The sequence below is a fragment of the Salvelinus sp. IW2-2015 genome, linkage group LG22, assembly GCF_002910315.2.
Source record: "Salvelinus sp. IW2-2015 linkage group LG22, ASM291031v2, whole genome shotgun sequence".
Classification (NCBI taxonomy): Eukaryota; Metazoa; Chordata; class Actinopteri; order Salmoniformes; family Salmonidae; genus Salvelinus; species Salvelinus sp. IW2-2015.
In genome coordinates this window covers 26,947,425-26,967,256 of record NC_036862.1, presented here as the reverse complement: position 1 = coordinate 26,967,256, position 19,832 = coordinate 26,947,425, and the positions used below count along the sequence as shown (strand labels likewise).

The 19,832-nt window shown below is 42.2% G+C and overlaps 1 protein-coding gene across 1 annotated transcript in view; it reads right to left on the bottom strand.

The window, feature by feature from the left end:
• LOC111982703 (cell adhesion molecule DSCAM-like) overlaps nt 1–7,730 on the bottom strand; it is a 148,154-nt gene extending 140,424 nt beyond the window's left edge. Inside the window, 1 exon segment of the mRNA XM_070433873.1 lies at nt 6,950–7,730. Coding sequence (XP_070289974.1) covers nt 6,950–6,992 — 43 coding nt within the window. The 5' untranslated portion in view covers nt 6,993–7,730.
• Between the last annotated feature and the right edge of the window lie 12,102 nt (nt 7,731–19,832).

Below are 19,832 nucleotides of genomic sequence, written 5' to 3'. Positions count from 1 at the left end.
TTAATTCACATGGGTGTGTAGTTCAAAGCATGGGCATTTAGGTACCAGATTAAGTGACTAATTAATTATTTCCCTCATAAATTCTATGTGATCTTTGTGACTTTGTGACTTTGTGAATAGTTATCATAACTCATTGTGTATTTAWTCCTTGTGTTATTATTTTTCTATTATTTCTCTTTTTTTTCTTTCTGCCTTGTTGGGAAGGGCCCATAAGTAAGCACTTCACTGTTAATCTACACCTGTTGTTTACAAAGTATGTGACAAATACAATTTGATTTCATTAGCCACATCAACCACACTTACAACATCTGTCCTGTTCACTGCGTTCTTATGAGTTACATTACATCATACTTGGGCTCTATACACAAACACACACACACACAACACACACACACACACACACACACACACACACACACACACACACACCCACACACCACACCACACACACACCCACACCAACACAACACCACACACCACACACCACACAACACACACACACACACAGTAGTCCTAATCCAACATACAGTATGTGCATTAGACATAGGTAGAGTGTTAGTGCATGTATTTATGATGTGGGTGTTCTCTAAAAACAGCTTTAGCCACTTTTCTAGGTGCTCAGCCTTTTAAAATAACATGAAATAAAATAACACAACATAAAATAACATGACATGTCTTTGCCAGATGCACCCCCTCTCTACATGGTTGATCAAACATATAAATCTGTGTGAGTTTTTTCCCCCCCGTCGATGCTAAACGGTATAGTTAACATTTTAATGTGAAAGCCATTTACATGGTGATAATGCAATTATATTGTTCTGATTCAGCAGAATCCTTAAGGATACACAGTCTGATTTGTAATTAGATTTTACATTCAGTGAAACATACCACCACCCCTGTGAGTCTCCCATGCCCCATTACTAATTAGACTGCAAAACGGCTGCTGAACATCTTTACTAGGCATCTTCATTATGCAGTCAGTATGTGTGAACTGGGAGATCCATTATTACACATCAGGGTCTCCATTATCAGACATTACCATTGGCAACCGTTCCTCAGAAATGACAACAACAACGCTACCCCACATACTTTCCCACAAGAAAACACCCTCTCAAAGGGGAACTACTCTAGGGAATAATTGACCTTAAACAAGTGATGAAATCATGTTTGAACTGAACTCACATTTACTTCTCAGATAGGTACTGTATCTATCAATACATACATTGAGGGCCTCCCGAGTGGTGCAGCGGCCTAAGGCACTGCATCGCAGTGATTGAGGCATCACTACAGACCCGGGTTCATTCCCAGGCTGTGTCACAACCGGCTGCGATCGGGAGTAACATAGTGCGGCGTACAACTGAACCCAGCCTCGTTCGGGTTAGGGGAGAGTTTGGCCGGGGGGGCTTTACTTGGCTTATCGCGCTCTAGTGACTCCTTGTGGTGGGCCAGGCACCTGCAGACTGACTTCGGTCGTCAATTGAACGGTGTTTCCTCCGACACATTGGTGCGGCTGGCTTTCGGCTTCAGCGGGCGGGTGTTAAGAAGCGCGTTTTGGCGGATCATGTTTCGGAGGACACATGACTCGACCTTCGCCTCTCCGAGCCCGTTGGGGAGTTGGAGCGATGAGACAAGATCGTAATTGGATATCATGAAATTGGGGAGTAAAAGGGGGTAAAATGCAAAAAAATACATTATAACAATAACACACAGTGAGACTATATATTTTATTGCCTTACTATACACGTTTTCATAGCTAGGTCACATGTGCTGCTCGGATACCTAGTTGACGAAGGCCAGAAAGTAACTTTGTGGACCTGAATGACAAAACATTTAGGAGTTAGATGTGCTCAAAGTTAACATTTTTTGCATACCCCATCCTACCATGAGACATCCATGTCTTAATCAATGGAAAAGATAAACGGTTGAGTTTGCCATAATTTAAAAGCTTACAAACAGGGTTGTTAAAAAAAATCTAATTTATAGTTTTTTTGTGTTTTTTAAATAGAAATCTACTTTTTTTTTTACCTTTAACGTTAATGATCAAAAATATTGTAAACTCAGATTTTTTACATTTTCACATATTTTGTAGCTTAGACTATTTTACATAATCTGAGCTGTTTGTGTTGTACCCGCCATCGGTTTAGACACAGCATACTCTTGACGGTGAGTGTCATGTTTTGGCTGATAACATTTATTTCAAGAAATGTTTTAATAGTTTGATAACCCTGTTTGTAAGCTTTTAAATTATATAAAACCCAATCGTTTATCTTTTCCAGTGACGAAGACATGGATGTCTCATGGTAGGGTGGGTATGAAAAACAGTTCAACTTTGAACACATCTATCTACTAAATGTTCTGTCATTCAGGTCCAAAACAGTTGCTTTCTGACCACTTCTACCATGGGCAAATATGTATMGAAAGTTTCGTTAAAATCAAAAGGGGTGCGTTCAAAAAGTGATTGAAATCAAATGGAAYGACTCTGTTCCCTAACTGGAAACAGGTTTAAACAAATAATACTGATTTAGATTTAGATCTAGTCCACTAAGTCCTCCTCAATTGCCTGCATGAGGCCACTGCTACCAAAAGACGGTAAGTCTTAAAGATCTTTAAATAGATATGAAGGATTCAAAGGAATACGTCTTACAAGAGGAGCACCTCACTATACAGGAACAGATGGATCTGTAATCAGTGCGCTGCCTTAATTGCCCCCAGTAGATTAACTCCACTGAAACACAGGTTCCTCCTCTCTGCCAAGTTTAGTCAAATCAAGCTGCCCCCAGTCTCCATTGCATTTTCCTTCTCAGGTTCCTAATGTGTTGTCATGCTAACTTGGCAGACTAAGTGATGTTGGCAGGGAGGGGGGGTTGCTGAGAAGTATTTTTTATCTGTAATAAATCCCTTTTGTGGGGATAAACTAATTCTGATTGGCTGGGCCTGGCTCCCCAGTGGGTGGGCTTGGCTGCCAAGTGGGTGGGCCTATGCCCTCCCAGGCCCACCCATGGCTGCACCCCTGCCCAGTCGTGAAATCCATAGATTAGGGCCCAATTTATTTATTTAAATTGATTGATTTCCTTATATGAACTATAACACAGTAAAAATGTTGAAATGGTTGTGTTAAAATGTTTGTTTAGTTTATATATAGAGAGTCATCTCTCGACAACGAGAAAGACGGGCACGTTGATTGAGATAGAAATGTGTACATGAGAAGTGTGCGTAACCTATTGACCTTAGTGTAAATGTTAATTTATTGAAGACAAAATAGATGTAGGCCATCTCAAACGGCCTTGCTCAGGTCTGTCTCTCAATCACTGTGCTGGAATCTACATATTGCAAATCAATATGAATTGATCACATGAAAGGAGACAGAATAATTCTGTGTGTAATATTCTATAATATCATTGTTTTTTATTTATTTTACATGATATATGGCCTGCAAGCTCTTTCAAATCTATTTACCAGCATGCCATTGTTATGAACGTTCTCAAGCCGCCCTCTGCCATAGTGGTGCCCAAGAAGTTGTGATAAGCCCAGTCACTGTGAATGGAGGCCAATGACTCTTTTGTCTAAATTACAGTATAGTGGGCTGGTAATACATTGACATTGCACATATTTAGTAGGAAACAACTTTGCCATGATATACAGTACATGTTGTAAAATGTACTTTCGATAGGTGGCAATGTTGTCATTAGCTAGCAAAGTTTGTCAAAAATAGCTARCAATGCTAACGTTAGCTAGCTAAAATCCGGTGGTCTCTCCCCAATCTTAGCTAGCTAGCTAACATCTAAAGTCAATCTGACAAAGGGTTTTCCTATTAATTATTTGCCTCCTTTTGACATTTCATTGTATTTGCAAGCCACTGTAATGCACYTTTGATTAAATCTTTATCAGCACTTATTGACAATGCATTGAGTAGAACGCTCAGTCGGGCATCAGTCCTAAAACTAATGTTCAAAACAATATTAAGACAAACGTACACACCATGAATAAGGGCCCTGTGTGAGCTGCCTCGCCTCATAATTTTTACAAACAGAATTGGAGCTTGGATTGGTTTTGCTTTCAGGCATCTTTCAGAGAGCAAAAATAAACATGTTTCCTTAGCCATCTAAAGATAGCTATATCCTACTGTATCTCTTAATTACAATTACATTTGAATATAAATGATCAAAGGTAACCCACAGTACACAAAATAAATACATATTTTAATTTACATATTATTAATTCATGTTTTATAAATGCTTTAATGGTTCAAAATAAAATCATAATATCTTAGGAAAATATGGATACATGGAGTTAATGAGAGCACAATAGGTCAGAATTAAAATTATAAGAATGCTTAAAAATATCATACCTGTAGTATTTTGTATTCGGGGGCTAATTACAACAGAGAAAACGAATCTACTGACCCAGTTTCCTCAAAAATGAGATATTTTAGCTGTATCTTGTATTGTGCATTTCATGTATAATTTCCTCAATYATCATTATGCCAGAATATGCACAATAAGGTCTCAGGAAGTGGCTGGGCCCTTATCAAGCACTTCCAGGTCACCGCTCAGTATAGCCTTATTTAGCCAAACTCACACTTTCCTGACACCCATAATGAAGGTTTCCATAGAGAAAGGCCAGTGAGCATGTGATAGACCTATAGAATTAGGAATTAGAATACAAATTGAGTATTTAGAACAGTAATTTAATAGGATCTATAGATAAACCTAACTCTAAAAAGTAAACATTTTCTAGAATCTAATTTCTCTGTGTAACTACAAGGTCTTTCATTCTGCCATCGTCAGCTCAGCTCAGTCAATACAGACCTCATCATTATCATGATAATCACCATCTTCAGAAAACCAAAACATAGAAAACATAATGAAATACAGTGCAGCGAAATAAAGCATGATCACAGCTTCAACTGCATTCTATGCCCATTGTCCACAAAGGCATAACATGCAGGACAATAGAACAACACAGAAGGGTGAAGCCATTCCCAAATGGGTGAAGCCATTCCCAAATAATACAATATACATTTTTGCATGTACCGTCTATTCTATTCTTATATTAGGTTACCAATATGAAGGCTTCTGAGACTATATATGGATCCAGGCTGGCCAGACAGTTGATCTAATGTCACAGCACAATTATAATGATTAACAACGAATGCTTATTGTTCTTTTATGAGTTTCCACAGAAGCCAGTGTGAGTGAGGGAGATAACATTTTATGTGGAGTAGAGATGGAATAGCCTAACATGGATGTCAATAAGCAGCTGACTGAGAATTGCATTACAAGGAAAAAGGGATGATAGTCAAATATGTATCATTTAAGTTTGGGGATTTTTGGGGGAGGGAGGGGGAGTGGAGTGAAACAAGGAACTAGAAATTAACCATTGATTTTCTTGCCAAATGGGTTGTGTTCATTTTATACCAACGCAGATGTGACAAGTTGAACGTGCTACAATGGGTTAATCCCAAACCTCCAATGCCCCCTTTTTGCCTGATGCGGTAAATTCAGCGACCCTCTACGACATAACCACAACCAGAGGTTCTACCCTGTTAACTGACAATATCTGCAACACCCCCATCTTGTTAGCTTTTACATTTTGTAAGAAGATATATTTTCTACCCCTTTCCGTACACACCCAGCCTTGTCATAACTCCCTTCCTGGGGAAGAGATTATATCCAATAAATAATGGTTTATTTGATCCTGTGTAAGTAATAAATTGTAGCAATTTACTCTTCTCCTCGATCAGCTTCACATTGCAAATTCACAGATTTATGAAAGCACACACACACTGCACAAATATATACACACAAACCTTTTAACTGAATGCATTGAGAAATTGTCTTTCTATCATCTCTTGGTCTTTTTCAATCTTTGGAGATTGCAAATCAATATGAATTGATCACATGAAATGAGACAGAATAATTCTGTGTGTAATATTCTATAATATCATTGTTTTTTATTTATTTTACATGATATATGGCCTGCAAGCTCTTTCAAATCTATTTACCAGCAGTAATCTCAATAAAAAATAAAACATGTGTTTGCAGTGTCTACAGGGGTCCCTTTTCTGGTAAGCCATTTTTCAACATTATCAGGTCCTGGTGGCTTACATTTTTTCTCTTTCAGTGATACCCCATTATTGTTCCTTTACATGTCTTCATTTGTCTACACCTCTGTGCAACGGCTAGAAATGCATTGCACTGTTTAATGAAAACTTGCATGCATGTATTCAAAATCAATGTACTATTTTAATCTAATACCAAACATCTCTAAGGATGGACTTTAATGAATGAATTTAATTCACATAAAATGATAGGCTACATTATCAGCTTTTATATGTCTCGAATATCCTTTCGATTCTGAATACCCTACATTGAATTTTAAAATWTACTACTCTAAATAAATACATTGGATGGGGGAGGGGAAGGGGGTTAAACCAAATGTCCAGTATATAAAATACGTCACTCATTATTGAGGCCCATGCTACTTCGGACTGAAATCATAGCCTACCGGTATATACATCCAGACGTGAAAATATGGATTACATTCGATGTAAGCAAATGTAAGTGACAACAATTAAGGTTTAAACCTTAAGGTCACGTCTACTTTATCAAACCTCTCTTGAACAAGGCAAGGCAACATCAATTTATTTCCTCAGCAAGCAATGAAATACGCAATTGAAGAATGAAGGCATCATAAGAAATCCCCTAACTGCCTAAAAACATAATATATGTGATTCTATCAAATACTAACCAATGATATTATTTATTTACCAATTATAGATAAAACAGATTAAAGCACATTTCTCTCCCGTTCCTCTCTACCTAGCACTGTTGGCAACCATACAATGTTATCATGTGTAACACAGGTGACCTCCAACCCCCTAATCTACTTTGCTTTACTCACTGAATTACTGACATAACTACCATTCAAATGTGAAAATTAAACTTACCATTTAAGATGCTCTGGAAAAAGATAACTGCAAATATCCACATGCCCCGCTCCGTTCAAATCTCCCAAAGCTATGCTTTCTCGTCTTCCTCCGCACTCTTTGGCCACTGCTTTCCTATAATTATGTTCTGTGGCAGGTGTAATGTTAAACATTTGCTACTAGCTTGTAGTAACCAGTCCAACTCTCTGCTGATCTAAATGTCTTCACCGTCTCCTCCTTGTTTCTCTATAACTCCCTCCCTGGTACTCTCGTAGCCTACTCTTCCTCTCCCCTTTCCGACCACTCTTTACGCTTGGAGGATATAGTATGTGTATCTCTGATTGTCTTGGTTAAAGCTGTGATCCGACTCTGCGCAGCTCTACTCTGGTCCTCGGTGCCTTGCTACTTCCCCTCCTCTTCAAAGGGATGCTCGAGGGGGCTACAGTGCTCGCCTGCAGTCCAGGTGTGATGCTGAGTCAGGGTAGTGGCACGCGGGCAACCATAGGTCCTCAAAAAAATGTCTGGGTGTTAAAACGGGAACACCTAAACAATAACAACGTGGAATCCAAAAAACGCATCTTAAATCGAAACCTGAAAAATAGAAGCAGGTTGGGAAACAAAATGTGACAAATAAAATAACTTAAAATAAAGAGTAAATGGTCAGTTCAATAAGAATGAAAACCCAATCCGGATGAGCTGAAGTCAGACCATCTTCACCACCTCTCTCCGTCCAGCAAGAGGCAAGCACGCGCATCTTCCCACTGCCCTTTAAATCGCGTTGGTCCATGCGGTAACCCTCGCTGCCTCATAACCCTATCCCCTGCCTCTGCAGCCACTTTAATTCCTCATTGCCTTAAAGGAGCAGAGGCGCCAGCCAGTCCTCCTAGGCGCTAGGTGAGAGCATGTACAGCAGGGAGGGTACATTTGCAGTTAAAGAAGGCGCACCTGAAGAGCCGGTTAACAAGGAGAACATTTTACGCACAGTGTTATACAGGCACACGTAAGTAAATAAGTGGTACTTTTATTAAAGGCACACTAGGAACATGAMGATACACGTATTTTTTATACAGGAGAGGGACAGTGGACTATGCCTTCAAAATGTTATTGATGCAAAGAGCCCTTGAGTTTTTTAAATAATATATTTTGTGGGAAATCATTTTATAAATTGATTTGAAATTAATCATACAYTCAAATCTACCATTAGGTCGTCGAAATGCATGTAAAATATGTAATGATATCTTATTGAAACAAAAAAATGTTTTTACTCTATTTCGGGTTGGCATTACATTTTGGCATTTTGTTGAAATAAAATTGAATACTAAATGATGTTCTAACATCAGCAAGTATTATGCTATTGTTTTGATTATGAATTCTAGCTGGATTTGGTGCATTTAACATTGACCTGCCTCTGGTCCTTTCCCCGCCCAGCCTCTGCCCAGGAGCAGATCCTGTCTGATAAGCTTCTAAAATCATCAGACCTGCCCAAGAGGCCATTCACTGCAAACAGAGGACCTGTCTGTCAGCATCCTCTGTCTGCAGCCACACATCCAGGACTGGTCCCTATCCCTCTCCAGGCATATAGCCTGCTAAATTATGTACCGCTGTTTTGTGCATCATAGTTCGGTATTATGTCCTGTTTCATGTGGACCCCAGGAAGAGTAGATGCTGCTTTTGCAACAGCTAATGGGGATACGTTATGGTGAGGAGGCTACGTTATTAGTTGCTGAATAATTTACTTGAAATCAGAGATTTTAAAAGGATGAGTGTGTGTCAGATTTTCTGTTGGTTGTTTTTATCTCTGTCTCTCAACTTGGTGAGGAGGACGTTGCTGTAGGAGGACGTGTCCTCTTCCTGGTTCTCAGCACGTTCTCTCTCGCAGTCTCTCTCTCTCTCAATACACTGTTCCAGCATCTCTCGTCAACAGCATTCCTTTTGTTCGGTAAAAGCTACTTAAACTGGACAGTTCTCCAGACGCAAGAAGAGATTTATTCAAATTAAAATGGTCTAGCTTTCGTTTAATTTGGTATACTATATATCCAAAAGTATATGGACACCCCTTCAAATTAGTGGATTCAGTATTTCGCCAACACCCGTTGCTGACAGGTGTATAAAATCGAGCACACAGCCATGCAATCTCCATAGTGAAACAATGGCAGTAGAATGGCCTTACTGAAGAGTTCAGTGACTTTCAACGTGGCACCGTCATAGGATGCAGTCCGACGGATGAATCTGGGTTTGGCGGATGCAAGGAGAACGCTAMCTGCCCCAACACATAGTGCCAACTGTAAAGTTTGGTGAAGGAGGAATAATGGTCTGGGGCTGTTTTTCATGGCTCGGGCTACAGTAGGCCCATTAGTTCCAGTGAAGGGAAATCTTAACGCTACAGCATACAATGACATTCTAGACCAGGGCTGCCCAACCCTCTTCCTGGAGATCTACCGTCCTGTTGGTTTTCAGTCCAACCCTAATTTAACACACCTGATTCTACTAATTAGCTGCTCAACAAGGCCTTAACTAGCTGAATCAGATAAGCTAAATTAGGGTTGGACTGAACACCTAYAGGACAGTAAATCTCCAGGAAGAGGGTTGGGCAGCCCTGTTTTAGACGATTCTGCGCTTCCAACTTTTTGGCAACAGTTTAGGGAAGGCCCTTTCCTCTTTCAACATGACAATGGCCCTGTGCACAAAGAAAAGTCCATACAGAAATGGTTTGTTAAGATCGGTGTGGAAGAACTTGCCTGGCCTGCACAGAGCCCTGACCTCAACCCCATCGAACACCTTTGGGATGAATTGGAATACCGACTGCGAGCCAGACCTAATCGCCCAACATCAGTGCCCGACCTCACTAATGCTCTTGTGGCTGAATGGAAGCAAGTCCCCACAGCAATGTTCCAATGTTCTATCTAGTGGAAGGCCTTCAAAGAAGAGTGAAGGCTGTTATAGCAGCAAAGGAGGGACCAACTCCAAATGAATGCCCATGATTTTGTAATGAGATGTTCGACGAGCAGGTGGCCACATACTTTTGGTCATGTAGTGTATTTTTATCATGAGCACTCCAATAAAGTGAGGTCAGGGACAGACAGGAAGAGGAGTCAGGCCAGTGGGTCAACAAACAGTGCCTGCAAACCACTTACATTGGATTTAGAATGGTCTGCTCTAGTATGGAACTATTTGCATGGGTTTGTAAGCTTGTGCATTTGTAAAAGCACAATGGACCCAGCCCCAAGACAGGGGAATGTAGCTTTGTGAGGCTGGCTGTGCAGTGGTTTTGGCTGTTTACTGGTGCTCATTGCTGTGATGTCCGAGGCAGAGATGGCCTATGGATGCGCCCTCTGTTTCCTACAGATGATGGGAAGCAATCCTGTTAGAAGACCACCTGAGGGGCTCGTCTTGTCCAGCTACATCTCATTATCAATCAGGTCTGTCCAATGGGCCTGCCATGGCTGCTCTGTATCCTCCCAGCTGAGGGGGATGGACATGGAATTATGGTGTGTTATACATAAAGCATCCAGCGCCTTGCCAACAACTAAAAACAGGCTTTATTTTGAACCTGTTAATGATATCGGTTATTAAGCTAGCAATAGTTTTTTTCTGCTACATAGTTCAGACAGGGGAGGGACAGAGCAGAGGAGGGGTCTGGTCGCATGGAAATATTATGGTGCGTTGGACATAACAGTACCTTCAGAAAGTATTCATACCCCTTGACTTATTACACATTTTGTTGTATTACAGCCTGAATTCAAAATGGATTTTTGTTATCACACAATACCCGATAATGACAAAGTGAAAACATGTTTTTAGAAATATTTGCTAATTTATTGAAAATGAAATACAGAAATCTCTCATTTACATAAGTATTCACACTCCTTTGCTATGACACTCCAAATGGAGCTCATGTGCATCCAATTTCCTTTGATCATCATTGAGATGTCACTACAATGATGATCCACTYGGGCTCCCGAGTGGCGCAGTGGTCTAAGACACTGCATCTCAGTGCAAGCGGCGTCACTGCAGTACCTCGAATCCAGGCTGCATCACATCCGGCCGTGATTGGGAGTCCCATAGAACGGTGCACAATTGGCCCAGTCTTGTCCGGGTTTGGCCGGGGTAGGCCGTCATTGTAAATAAGAATTTGTTCTTAACTGACTTGTCTAGTTAAATAAAGGTTAACTAAAAAATAAAAACCTGATTTGAGTACCCTTGTGGCCAATTCAAATGTTTGGACATGGTTTAGAAAGAAACACACTAGTCTATATAAGGTCCCACAGAGCAGAAACTATACCATGAAGTCCAAAGAACTGTCCTTCGATATCTGAGATAGAATTGTGATGGGGCATAAATCTGGGGAAGAGCTTTAAAAAATGTCTAGTGTTGAAAGTTTCCATTGTGAAATTGAAAAAATATGGAACTTCCCACTGTGCCTAGAATTGGCCGTCCGACGAAACTGGGTAAAAGGACCTTGGAACTACATAGTTCTTTGGCTGAGATAGGAGAACCTGCCAGAAGGACAACAGTCTTTACAGCACTTCACCAATCTTGGCTTTATTGGAGTGTGGTCAGACGAAAGCCACTCCTGAGAAAAAGGCACATGACAGCACGCCTGGAGTTTGCAAAAAGGCACGTGAAAGACTCAGAGCATAAGGCAAAATAGTATGTTGTCTGATGAGGCCAAAATAATGAAATGGAGCCAAATACTGGAAAATCCTTGATGAGAACCTGCTTCAGAGTGCAAAGATTTACGTTCCAACAGGACAATGACCCCAAGCATACAGCGAAAGCAACGATGGAATGGCTTCAGAACAAGAATGTGAGTCCTTGAGTGTCCCAGCCAAAGTCCAGACTTGAATCCCATTTAAAATCTCCCATTGCCTCCCGGGTGGCCCAGTGGTCTAAGGCACTGCATCGTAGTACTAGCTGTGCCACCAGAGATTCTGGGTTCGAGCCCAGGCTCTGTCGCAGCCGGCCGCAACCGGGAGGTCCATGGGGCGACGCACAATTGGCCCAGTGTCGTCCGGGTTAGGGAGGGTTTGGCCGGCAGGGATATCCTTGTCTCATCGCACCACTCCTGTGGCGGGCCGGGCGCAATGCACGCTGACCAGGTCGCCAGGTGTACGGTGTTTCCTCCGACACATTGGTGCAGCTGGCTTCCGGGTTGGATGTACGTTGTGTCAAGAAGCAGTGCGGCTTGGTTGGGTTGTGTTTCGGAGGACGCATGGCTCTCGACCTTCGCCTCTCCTGAGTCCGTACGGGAGTTGCAGCGATGAGACAAGACTGTAACTACTACCAATTGGATACCACGAAATTGGGGATAAAAAAAGGTGTACATTTTTTTTTTTAAGTTTCAAAAATAAATCATAATAAAAAAAGAAAATCTCCCATTGACATGAAGATTGCTCTTCACCACTGCTCCCMATCTAATTTGCCTGAGCTTGAGAGAATCTGCAAGGAAGAATATCTCCCAATCCAGATGTGCAAAGGTGATACAGACATAACCAAGCCAACTCATAGCTGTAATCGCCACCCACGGTCATCTACAAAGTATGACTTAGGTGTGTGAATACTTATGTACAGTTGAAGTCGGAAGTTTACATACATACACTTAGGTTGGAGTCTTGAAAACTAATTTTTCAACCACTCCACAAATGTCTTGTTTAACAAACTATAGTTTTGAAAAGTCGGTTAGGACATCTATTTTGTGCATGACACAAGTCATTTTTCCAACAATTGTTTACAGACAGATTATTTCACTCATAATTTATTGTATCACAATTCTAGTGGGTCAGAAGTTTACATACACTAAGTTGACTGTGCCTTTAAACAGCTTGGAAAATTCCAGAAAATAGGCTAATTGACATCATTTGAGTCAATTGGAGGTGTAACTGCAGATGTATTTCAAGGTCTACCTTCAAACTCAGTGCCTCTTTGCTTGACATCATGGGAAAATCATAAGAAATCAGCCAAGACCTCAGAAAAAAAATTGTAGACCTCCACAGGTCTGGTTCATCCTTGGGAGAAATKTCCAAACACCTGAAGGTACCATGTTCATCTGTACAAAAAATAGTATGCAAGTATAAACACCATGGGACCACGCAGCAGTTATACCGCTCAGGAAGCAGATGCGTTCTGTCTCCTAGAGATGAACGTACYTTGGTGCGAAAAGTGCAAATCAATCCCAGAACAACAGCAAAGGACCTTGTGAAGATGCTGGAGGAAACAGGTACAAAAGTATCTGTATTCACAGTAAAACGAGYCCTATATCGACATAGCCTGAAAGGCCGCTCAGCAAGGAAGAAGCCACTGCTCCAAAACCGCCATAAAAAAGCCAGACTACGGTTTGCAACTGCACATGGGGACAAAGATCATACTTTTTGGAGAAATATCCTCTAGTCTGATGAAACAAAAATATACCTGTTTGGCCATAATAACCATTGTTATGTTTGGAGGAAAAAGGGGGAGGCTTGCAAGTCGAAGAACACCATCCCAACCGTGAAGCACGGGGATGGCAGCATCATGTTGTGGGGGTGCTTTGTTGCAGGAGGGACTGGTGCACTTCACAAAATAGATGGCATCATGAGGCAGGAAAATTATGTGGATATATTGAAGCAACATCTGAAAACATCTGTCAGGAAGTTAAAGCTTGGTCGCAAATGGGTCTTCCAAATGGACAATGACCCCAAGCATACTTCCAAAGTTGTGGCAAAATGGACGGATGGTATCTCATATCATAAGATATATCACAAGGGGTTTATTATCTGCGAGTGAGAACCAATCACAAAGCCCTGACCTCAGTCCCATATAACCGACATCAATTCTGCAAGGATCACGCAACTCGAAAAACCCGCACGTCCCCGCGCAACCCCCCCCCCGACCCGGCCTACACACCCGACTCCAATTACACGCACTCTGTCAGGAGGAATGGGCCACCCAACTTATTGTGGGAAGCTTGTGGAATGCTACCCGAAAAGTTTGAACAATTTAAAGGCAATGCTACCAAACACTAATTGAGTGTATGTAAACTTCTGACCCACTGGGAATGTGATGAAAGAAATAAAAGCTGAAATAACTAATTCTCTCTACTATTATTCTGACATTTCACATTCTTAAAATAAAGTGGTGATCCTAACTGACCAAAGACAGGGAATTTTTACTAGGATTAAATGTCAGGAATTGTGAAAAACTGAGTTTAAATATATTTGGCTAAGGTGTATGTAAACTTCTGACTTCAACTGTAAATGAGATATTTCTGTATTACATTGTCAATAATTTTGCAAACATTTCTAAAAACATGTTTTCACTTAGTTGTTATGGCGTATTGTGTGTAGATGGGTGAGAGATTTTTTATTTATTTAATCCATTTTGAATTCAGACTAACACAAAATGTGTAATAAATTAAGGGGTATGAATACACTGTAAGCCATTCAGCTCCATGCTAACTAGAGACTAGACAAGAAACAAAACTGATTTTAATTTGAGCATGTTAATGATATCTGTCATCAAGCCAATTATAGAGATCCTTATTAAAAAAATGGGGGATGCTTCATAGTTTGGACATGAAATACTGCAGTTGAATGTACCCCTTTGATAGCGTAGGGATTGTTTAGTTAAAGTATCATCTCAAACATAATGTGTCCGCACAAGTGAGACATTTGTGTAATACTTATGTTATTACATAAATAATAAGGGTGTAATAACAATGCATCATTGTTCTCCTGTCACCGACAGGATTATTTTCCAGGCCAACCTCTATGAAGGTACCAATCCTCCATCTGTCAGAAATATGTCTCCTTTCAACCACCTTCTCTTGGCAGGAACAGGAAGGGAAGTGGCCAGAAATCTCATGTAAGCCCTTTCTACAGAACGACATTTCCTTGTGAATCTCACAAATGACACATTCTCTAATCTTTGTGGTCTAAGGTAACTTCAAGTGAGTCTCTCATAGGTCTTTATAGCCACCATTTAGCAAAGTGCATAGCTAAGTCCAGTGACGACATCTGCACTGTTTGTTTTTGATATTCATGTTACGTAAAAGGCAAACAAGGGAGAATAAATAGCTATGAATAAAATCATGTAAAATAGTTATCCAAGGTCAAGCATCTCTTGCAGAGGAAGTACAGTAGGTGACCTTCCACAATATTTTCATATCATCATTATGCTCCTCCTTTACACTTGGTTTCTGTGTGTTTGGTGGCAAATAAATATACCAGATAGCATCAAAGGAGATCTAATAACCTTAAGTGATCTGCCTATAAAGCTGGTAGGCCTAAATAATAAAGGTACTTCCACATGTTTGTATCCAGGAGGTTTATGTTGATGGACATCTAAAATAAAAAATAAATGATACAATACCAATGCCATGAAATAGATTTTCAGCCATGTCTGATGTATACAGATGTAGGATGTTCATTTACGATGCAGTAAATGTAAAACTTGCAGTGTATTTGACATTTTAAAAGGCTTCCGACTTGATTTTCTCCTACAACAATTCATTATAATCCACTGAAAATTTCACATTTCCTGTTGCTGCAGGATTATTTTCCAGCTGTAGCAAACTGGCTCAAATTAAAATCCTACATCTGTAGGCAGCAGGAGGAAAAATGCCCTTTTACATTATGGGCTACAATTTCAAGAATAATTACAAACAGTGCATTCGGAAAGTATTCAGACCCCTCGACTTTTTCCACATTTTGTTACATTACGTCCTTATTCTAAAATTTATCTTTTTTTTTTTTTACCATTATCAATATACATACAATACCCCATAATGACAAAGCAAAAACAGGTTTTTATACATTTTTGCAAATTTTCTTAAAAATAAAACCTGAAATATCACATTTACAGAAATATTCAGACCCTTTACTCAGTACTTTGTTGAAGCACCTTTGGCAGCAATTACAGCCTGTCACGTTCTGACCATAGTTCTTTTGTGTTTTCTTTGTTTTAGTGTTGGTCAGGACGTGAGCTGAGTGGGCATTCTATGTTGTGTGTCTAGTTTTCCTGTTTCTGTGTTTGGCCTGATATGGTTCCCAATCAGAGGCAGGTGTTAGTCGTTTGTCTCTGATTGGGAGCCATATTTAGGTAGCCTGTTTTGTGTTGGGTTTTGTGGGTGGTTGTCTTCTGTCTTTGTGTCTATGCACCAGATAGGACTGTTACGTTTTTTTCACATTTGTTGTTTTGTAATTTTGTAGTGTTCAAGTTTATCGTCTTCATTAAATCATGATGAACACTAACCACGCTGCGCTTTGGTCCTCTCCTTCGTCCACAGAAGAAAGCCGTTACACAGCCTCGAGTCTTCTTGGGTATTACGCTACAAGCTTGGCACACCTGTATTGGGGAGTTTCTCCCATTCTTCTCTGCAGATCCTCTCAAGCTCTGTCAGATTGGATCACTGCACAGCTTTTTTCAGGTCTCTCCAGAGACGCTCGATTGGGTTCAAGTCCAGGCTCTGGCTGGGCCACTCAAGGACATTCAGAGACTTGTCCCGAAGCCACTCCTGCTTTGTCTTGGCTGTGTGCTTTGGGTTGTTGTCCTGTTGGAAGGTGAACYGTCGCCCCAGTCTGAGGTCCTGAGTGATCTGGAGCAGGTTTTCATCAAGGATCTCTCTGTACTTTGTTCCGTTCATCTTTGCCTCAATCCTGACTAGTCTCCCAGTCCCTGCCGCTGAAAAACATCCCCACAGCATGATGCTGCCACCACCATGTTTCACTGTAGGGATGGTTCCAGGTTTCCTCCAGACGTGACGCATGGCATTCAGGCCAAAGAGTTCAATCTTGGTTTCATCAGACCAGAGAATCTTGTTTCTCATGGTCTGAGAGTCTTTAGGTACATTTTGGCAAACTCCAAGCGGGCTGTCATGTGCCTTTTACTGAGAAGTGGCTTCAGTCTGGCCACTCTACCATAAAGGCCGGATTGGTGAAGTGCTGCAGAGATGGTTGTCCTTCTGGAAGGTTCTCCCATCTCCACAGAGGAACTCTAGAGCTCTGTCAGAGTGACAATCCAGGTTCTTGGTCACCTCCCTGACCAAGGCCCTTCTCCCCCGAGTTTGGCCGGGCGGCCAGCTCTAGGAAGAGCCTTGGTTGTTCCAAAATTCTTCCATTTRAGAATGATGGAGCCACTGTGTTCTTGGGGAACTTCAATGCTGTAGATATTTTTTTGTACCCTTCCGCAGATCTGTGCCTCAACACAATCCTGTCTCAGAGCTCTGCGGACAATTCCTTCAACCTCATGGCTTGGTTTTTGCTCTGACATGCACTGTCAACTGTGGGACTTTGTATAGACATGTGTCTGCCTTTCCAAATCATGTCCAATCAATTGATTTTACCACAGATGGTCTCCAATCAAGTTGTCGAAACATCTCAAGGATGATCAATGGAAACCAGATGCACCTGAGCTCAATTTCGAGTCTCATAGCAAAGGGTCTGAATACTTATGTAAATAAGGTATTACTGTTATTATTTTTCATGAATTTGCCAACATTTCAAAAAACCTTGTTTTAACTTTGTCATTATGGGTTATTGTGATCCATGTTTCATTTTCGTTTTGTTTTGTCTTGATCATACACACCTGGTTTCCATTCCATTAATTATGTTCCTTATTTAACCTCTGACTTCCCTCTCTGTTTTGTGCATTATTGTTTGTCTTGTGGGTTCGTGTTCTTGTGCTCTGGATTATTTTGTGTTTTTCCTTGTTGGAACATTATCTTAAATTTTGAGTAAACTTTTGGACGATTACTCATATCTGTGTCCTGCCCCTGACTCCGCATTTTTCCATTCACCAACACCCTCACTGAATAACGCACCACAAATGGAGTCAGCAGGTACAGCCAGCCCTCCTCTCCCAATGGAGGAGCGTGTTCAGCAGCACGCGACCATGTTACAGAGTCTCGGTACAGCCATAATTCGTGTGCTGCAAACCATGGACCGATGGGAGAGAAGGGTTTTTCCGGTTCACCCATCAGCACCTCCCCAGCTCCCACAACAACCGACCCAGATGTCCACACCTCCTTCATCAGGATCCAGTGGGATTCGGCTTTTGCTCCCGGGAGCGTATGATGGAACGGCTGCCGGGTGCCAGGGGTTCCTACTCCAGCTGGAGCTCTACCTGGCAGCTGTTCAGCCGCCCCCCTCAGGACGCGAGAGAGTGAGCGCCCTCATCTCTTGTCTGACTGGAAAAGCACTGGTCTGGGCCAACGCCATCTGGGGAGAAGAAGGCCCGACGTTGGACAACTACGAAGATTTCACCCGCCGCTACCAGGCGGTTTTCGATCATCCACCTGAGGGGAGAGCAGCGGGGGAACGCTTGTTACATTTAAGACATGGGATGAGGAGCGCTCAAGAGTTCGCTCTGGATTTTAGAACTCTGGCCGCCGGCGCGGGATGGAATGAGCGGGTCCTGATCGACCACTACAGGTGTAGTTTACGCGAGGACATTCGTAGGGAGTTAGCCTGCAGGGACACCACCCTTAACCTGGACCAGCTGGTGGACCTATCCATCCGGCTGAATAACCTGTTGGCCTTCCGCGGACGTCCAGATCGGGGTCCGTCAGTTCCATCCCCCAGCACCTCTGATCCTACCCCAATGGACCTGGGAGGTGCTGCTATGAGGGGGACCGGAGGGGGGACCGTTCCCTGCACCACCTGTGGCCGCAGAGGACACACTGCTGGTCGGTGCTGGGGAGGTTCCCCAGGTAAGCGAGGTGGCAGGCGGAGCACTGGTGGATCATCTCAGGTGAGTAGGCACACACCTCACCGAGAGCTCCCTGTTGCACACATGTGGTTGTATATAGCATTTCCTGAGTTTTCCCAGCATTCCCAGCATAAGGCGCTAGTAGATTCAGGCGCAGCTGGGAACTTTATTGACAGTACCTTTGCACTTAGTTTAGGGATCCCTATTGTTCCTGTTGATGTCCCCTTCCCTGTACATGCCTTAGATAGTYGTCCTTTGGGGTCAGGGCTAATCAGGGAGGTCACAGCTCCACTCCGTATGATAACGCAGGGGAGTTATGAGGAGAGAGTTAGTCTCTTTCTTATCGACTTTCCTGCGTTTCCTGTTGTGTTGGGCCTTCCCTGGTTGGCCTCTCATGATCCCACTATTTCGTGGCAACAGAGGGCTCTCAAGGGATGGTCTCGTCAGTGCTCAGAGAGGTGTGTAGGTGTTTCCTTAGGTGCCACTACGGTGGAGAGTCCAAACCAGGTATCCACCATGCACATTCCCCCTGAATATGCCGATGGGTAAAAAGAAGGCGACTCAATTACCACCCCATCAACAGGGGGATTGTGCGATAAATTTCCTGGTAGATGCTGCACTTCCCAGGAGTCACGTGTATCCTCTGTCACAGGAGGAGACGGCGGCTATGGAAACATATGTCACCGAATCTCTGGGACAGGGATACATTCGGCCTTCCATTTCACCTGTCTCCTCGAGTTTCTTTTTTGTGAAGAAGAAGGATGGAGGTTTGCGCCCGTGTATTGACTATCGAGGTTTGAATCAGATCACGGTAAAATACAGTTACCCACTACCTCTCATAGCCAGTATGACAGAGTCATTGCACGGGGCGCGCTTCTTCACAAAATTGAACCGCAGGAGCGCTTACAACCAGGTGCGTATCAAGGCGGGGGATGAGTGGAAGACGGCATTTAGCACTACATCTGGGCACTATGAGTATCTCGTCATGCCGTACGGGTTAATGAATGCTCCATCAGTCTTCCAATCCTTTGTAGACGAGATTTTCAGGGACCTGCACGGGCAAGGTGTAGTGGTGTATATAGATGACATTCTAATGTACTCCGCTACACGTGCCGAGCATGTGTCTCTGGTGCGCAGGGTGCTTGGTCGACTGTTGGAGCATTACCTGTACGTCAAGGCTGAGAAATGTCTGTTCTTCCAACAGTCCATCTCCTTCCTAGCG